This window comes from Urtica dioica, chromosome 4 (genome assembly GCF_054948205.1).
Source record: "Urtica dioica subsp. dioica isolate 48M chromosome 4, U.dioica_male_clone48M_v1_H2, whole genome shotgun sequence".
Taxonomy (NCBI): domain Eukaryota; kingdom Viridiplantae; phylum Streptophyta; class Magnoliopsida; order Rosales; family Urticaceae; genus Urtica; species Urtica dioica.
In genome coordinates, this window is record NC_142759.1 from 8043129 (window position 1) to 8047228 (window position 4100).

General features: G+C 48.0%; 1 protein-coding gene across 1 annotated transcript; it reads right to left on the reverse strand.

Annotated features, from left to right (window-relative positions):
* Positions 1 to 294: 294 nt before the first annotated feature.
* On the reverse strand, positions 295 to 2683 carry LOC149400007 (putative indole-3-acetic acid-amido synthetase GH3.1). The gene is made up of 3 exons (XM_089612314.1): positions 2230 to 2683; positions 2041 to 2142; positions 295 to 1961 (listed from the first exon to the last, which is right to left on the reverse strand). Exons 1-3 carry the CDS (start codon positions 2550 to 2552, stop codon positions 605 to 607), a joined length of 1782 nt encoding a protein of 593 aa, XP_089468440.1. The 5' UTR covers positions 2553 to 2683; the 3' UTR covers positions 295 to 604.
* Positions 2684 to 4100: the final 1417 nt, after the last annotated feature.

The window sequence follows — 4100 nt, forward strand, 5'->3', positions numbered from 1 at the left end:
GAGGAATATATCGCACGTGCACTAAAATCCATGCACATAAATCCTAAACGGTCTTTAATTAAATATCCAATTTTAATTAATTAGAATACCGCGAAACATGACATGTTTTACATGGTCGCCACTGAAGTTACTGACTCTCAAACAATAGTAAGAAAATAAAAAAATTCATACACGTATAGATCCAAGATCCTGTGGCCATTATCATCACTTTTGGGATCACGCCTTTTCCTCAACTTTTAAGAAATGCTGAGACGAAAAAAAAAAGGAAAAAGAAAGACAAGGACATGACACATAAACACACACAAATCACAACACACATGTCATAGCTTTAACATTCGATTACACAGATTCTGACCCTAAATTGTGAGAATTACATCATCATATATCATATAATGCCTCTCACACCACAACAGAAGACTACGTTACTAAAAAAGTTTATTACAAAAGGACACTGCCAACTTGTGACTGACTCGATCGCTTGGCTCGCAACTCCCACAGAAACATAAAAAGCAAAACAAAAAGAACCATAACAACATATATAATAATCAATGCCAGCACAGCACAAACACAACACAACACAGCATCGTGCGTGGTAGTGTTGGTCTCAACGGCGTCGTTCGGGGGTCCAGGTGGGCAGGGCTGGGCTGAAGTGAGACGAGACGACCCTCGAGTCGAGAAGCTCCATGATGGGCGTGAAGCTGACGCAGCGAGGGACCTTGTACTGATTGATCGAGGCTCCGCGGGAGATCGCGTAGTCCATGAGCTCCTCGAACGTCCCGGGCTTGACCACCCTGATCTCGAGCGGGCCCACCGAGCCGTCCGCCACGCGGCACTGCCGGTACACCGAGTTCAGCGCCTCCTCCATCGCGAGGCAGCACATCTCCACGGCCTCCCCCGAGGGCGGCGCCGCCGAGTCCCGCGCCAGGAGCTCCCAGTAGACGACGTAGTGTCCCGGGATCGTCTTGGTGTCGGCGAAGCTGGTGTACTCGGCCACGCCCACGCCGAGCCGCGAGGACGCGCTCTGGACCGCGGCTTGGAGCTCGGCCTCGTCGGTCTTGTCCGCGTCGACGCTGAGGAGCACGTTCTTCCTCCGGACGAAGCTGAACGTGGGCGCCGAGTTGTGGAACCCCGTGACCCGGAGAACGTCCCCGACTCTGTACCGGGACAGCCCCGAGTAGGTGGTGATGACGAGCTCGTACTCCTCGCCGACCTCGACGTCCGCGAGGTCCACGAGGCGGTCGGCGGCGTCGGAGCCCGGGCCGGAGGGGATGAACTCGAAGTAGCCCATCATGGGCATCATGGTGTAGGAGACCTCGGCGGGGTCGCACATGGGGCGGAGGTTGAGGCCGAAGTAGCACTCCGACGAGGCGTACATGGTGCAAGCTTTGGGGAGGCCGTCGCTGTAGTAGTCCAGGGTGGGGATGTATTGGGACATGGCTCCGGTGACGATGACGTCGAGGTACTTGGCGTTGGGCCAGACGCGGGCGATGATGCCGGCCCAGTCGTCGCGCTGGCACTCGGCGCGGAGGAAGGCGGCGAGGGCGGGGTCGGGGCGGCGGAGGGAGGCGGAGACGGCGGCGGCGATGGAGGGGTCGGTGACGTGGCGGGGGTCGGGGGCGCCGGCGGCGAGGTCGCGGGCGAGGTGGGGCCAGTGGAGCTGGAGGAACTTGACGGCGCGGAGGAGGCCGGAGGCGAAGACGGCGCCGACGCGGAGGACGGAGAGGCGGTGGGAGAGGCCGCAGAGCATCTGGGCGTACATGGACTGGAAGGAGTCCGGGCAGAGAATGGCCTCGTCGGGGCTCGTGTACACGTTGTACGGGTCGTACGGACGGTTCTTGAACTGCTCGCTCTTGTAGTAGCTCGTCAGCACCGGCCGAGCCACCAGCCCTCCGGCTGTCTTCGACTCCGCCTTTATGAACAGGAAGTACAGCCCTTTCCCCTTGTCCAGCCCAGGGACATATCTGTAAATTCATATCATATATTCAGTCAAAGTAGAAGTCAAAGCTTGATTCGCTGACTCATTGAGAGAGATTTGCTTACAGGTTCATGACCGGCATGAGGAGGCTGTACAGAAGCTGACGACGCTCCATTTCCTCGGCTATCGTCGGCATGAGCTTTCTCTCTCCCGCTGAAGTTCCGGAACTGCAAACGAACAATACTATTCAGTTTCAGACGATATTTAATTAAAACACCACCACGTCTCTGCATGCCCAGAAATTAACTACGTACCTAGTGAGGAACTCGGAGATGGGGTGGGAGCTCAGGATCTTGGACTTGTCTCCGTTGGCGATCCTCTGAATCTCCGGCTGGAGATCCTCGTACTTCACGACGGGGACTCTGGACTTGAAGGTAGCCCGGTCGGTGGCTCCGGCGAGGCTGAACCGGCTGAGGTACTCTGCTTCGCCGTTCCGGCTGAGTATCTCGGAGAGGACTCGCTCCTGGACCGAGTCGGTGTTCCGAGTCATCTCATCTATGAACTGGAGGGCCTTGGCGTCCTTCTCGCTGGCCGGAGGGCCGAGCGGAGAGGAAGTCACCACAGATTCAACGGCCATGATATTTACTGCCTTGTTATATAAAAAAGGAAATAATAGTATTTGTTTTAAAAATATTTTCTTTCTTCTTCGTACTTTCTTGCTCGATCGTACAACAAAGTTTTTTTTTTCTTTTTGTGGTTAATTTGGTAGTGATTGCTGAGGTGAGAAGAGGAGGTATATATAGTAGTCTGGGGAGTGGCAAAGTCCACGTCAGCATCCGTGAGGGACGTAGAGGTGGTGTGTTAGACAGACAGACATACAAAATATTTTTTGTCTGCCAACTGTGTCGGCGCTGTAGGAGGCAAGGTGGGGTCCACTACACGTCAGAGGCTTTTCTTTGCCCGACATGTGGGCCCACGCTGATTGCCAGGTCATCACACCTTGTCTTCGTTTATCTCGTCAGGCGGACCACGCGGCTGTTTTTTGGCGACCTTTGACAACGATAGCCTCTGCCGGCTGTTTTTTCCCTCCGTTTTATTATTATTATTATTATTTTTTACATAATATATACGTGTCTCAGATGATTGTATACACTTATTAAGTAATAGAGATAAAAGTCTTATTAATTATCTCGTTATTTAGACGTTTAAGTGTGGAAGCAGGTTCGAAGGATATCGTATGGGTTGACTCGTCATAATAAGTTAATGTAGACAAGTTGTATAAAATGTCTTGATGTGATGATGAAATCAAAGCCAACATAATAACTTATATCACCAGCTAGAAACACTAAAGAAAGAGAAAAGTCCTCGCCTAATTCGGATGATGTAATTACTTTTGACTAATTAGTTACGGATTAATTAGTTATTACGACATTTCTAACAGGAAACATAGATTGCTGGTAAAATCATTCATGTTTAGCTCTTAATAGTCATTTGACTGATAATTGAATAGGATATAAAAAAAAAGACATAGTATATATAGCGCTGCAGCGATCACGTGAACATCCATATTATCTTCATAATTTCTGTACAGTACCCTGTGGATATAGTTTGTCTAGGGTGTGTTTAGATATATATAGCACTGCATAATATATATATATATATACATAATATATATGGATTATGCGTTAGGTGAAGTATCTTTGTTGATTTTACGTCATGATCCGGTTGAATAGCAATGACATTGTTTTCATCGCTATATATATATATTAAACACTCACTGTGTACATATATCAAGTATAGAAATATGATTACTTTCATGTTTTTTTTTATTACAATCTTACTGTGGGGCCTTATAATACTTTTCAATGGATTTTTATTATTTACTTATCAATTTTAAATACAACATTCAACTTGAAGGAATCCGATGGAAAATAATTCTATGCAGATATAGTTAAAATCTGAAAAACGTATACCGGTGTTTTCTCAGGAGTAGTGCATGTGATCATTCAAAATATGAGGGTTAGATTATTGTCAGTTATTATTGGCAACTTGTTCTTGGAATATAAAAAACGAAAAATGTCATTCATATTCCATAGATTTGAGTCCACTACTACAAATGTCATTCATATTCCATAGATTAATTGAGTCCCCCTTATAGATTTTTCAAAAGAAATTTTGCTTATTA

Coding starts and splice junctions, on each gene's coding strand:
- LOC149400007 (XM_089612314.1), bottom strand. CDS start 2,552: ATGGCCGTTGAATCTGTGGTGACTTCCTCTCCGCTCGGCCCTCCGGCC. Junction 2,143..2,229: donor ATCTCCGAGTTCCTCACTAG/GTACGTAGTTAA, acceptor GTTCGTTTGCAG/TTCCGGAACTTCAGCGGGAG. Junction 1,962..2,040: donor CTCATGCCGGTCATGAACCT/GTAAGCAAATCT, acceptor ATGAATTTACAG/ATATGTCCCTGGGCTGGACA.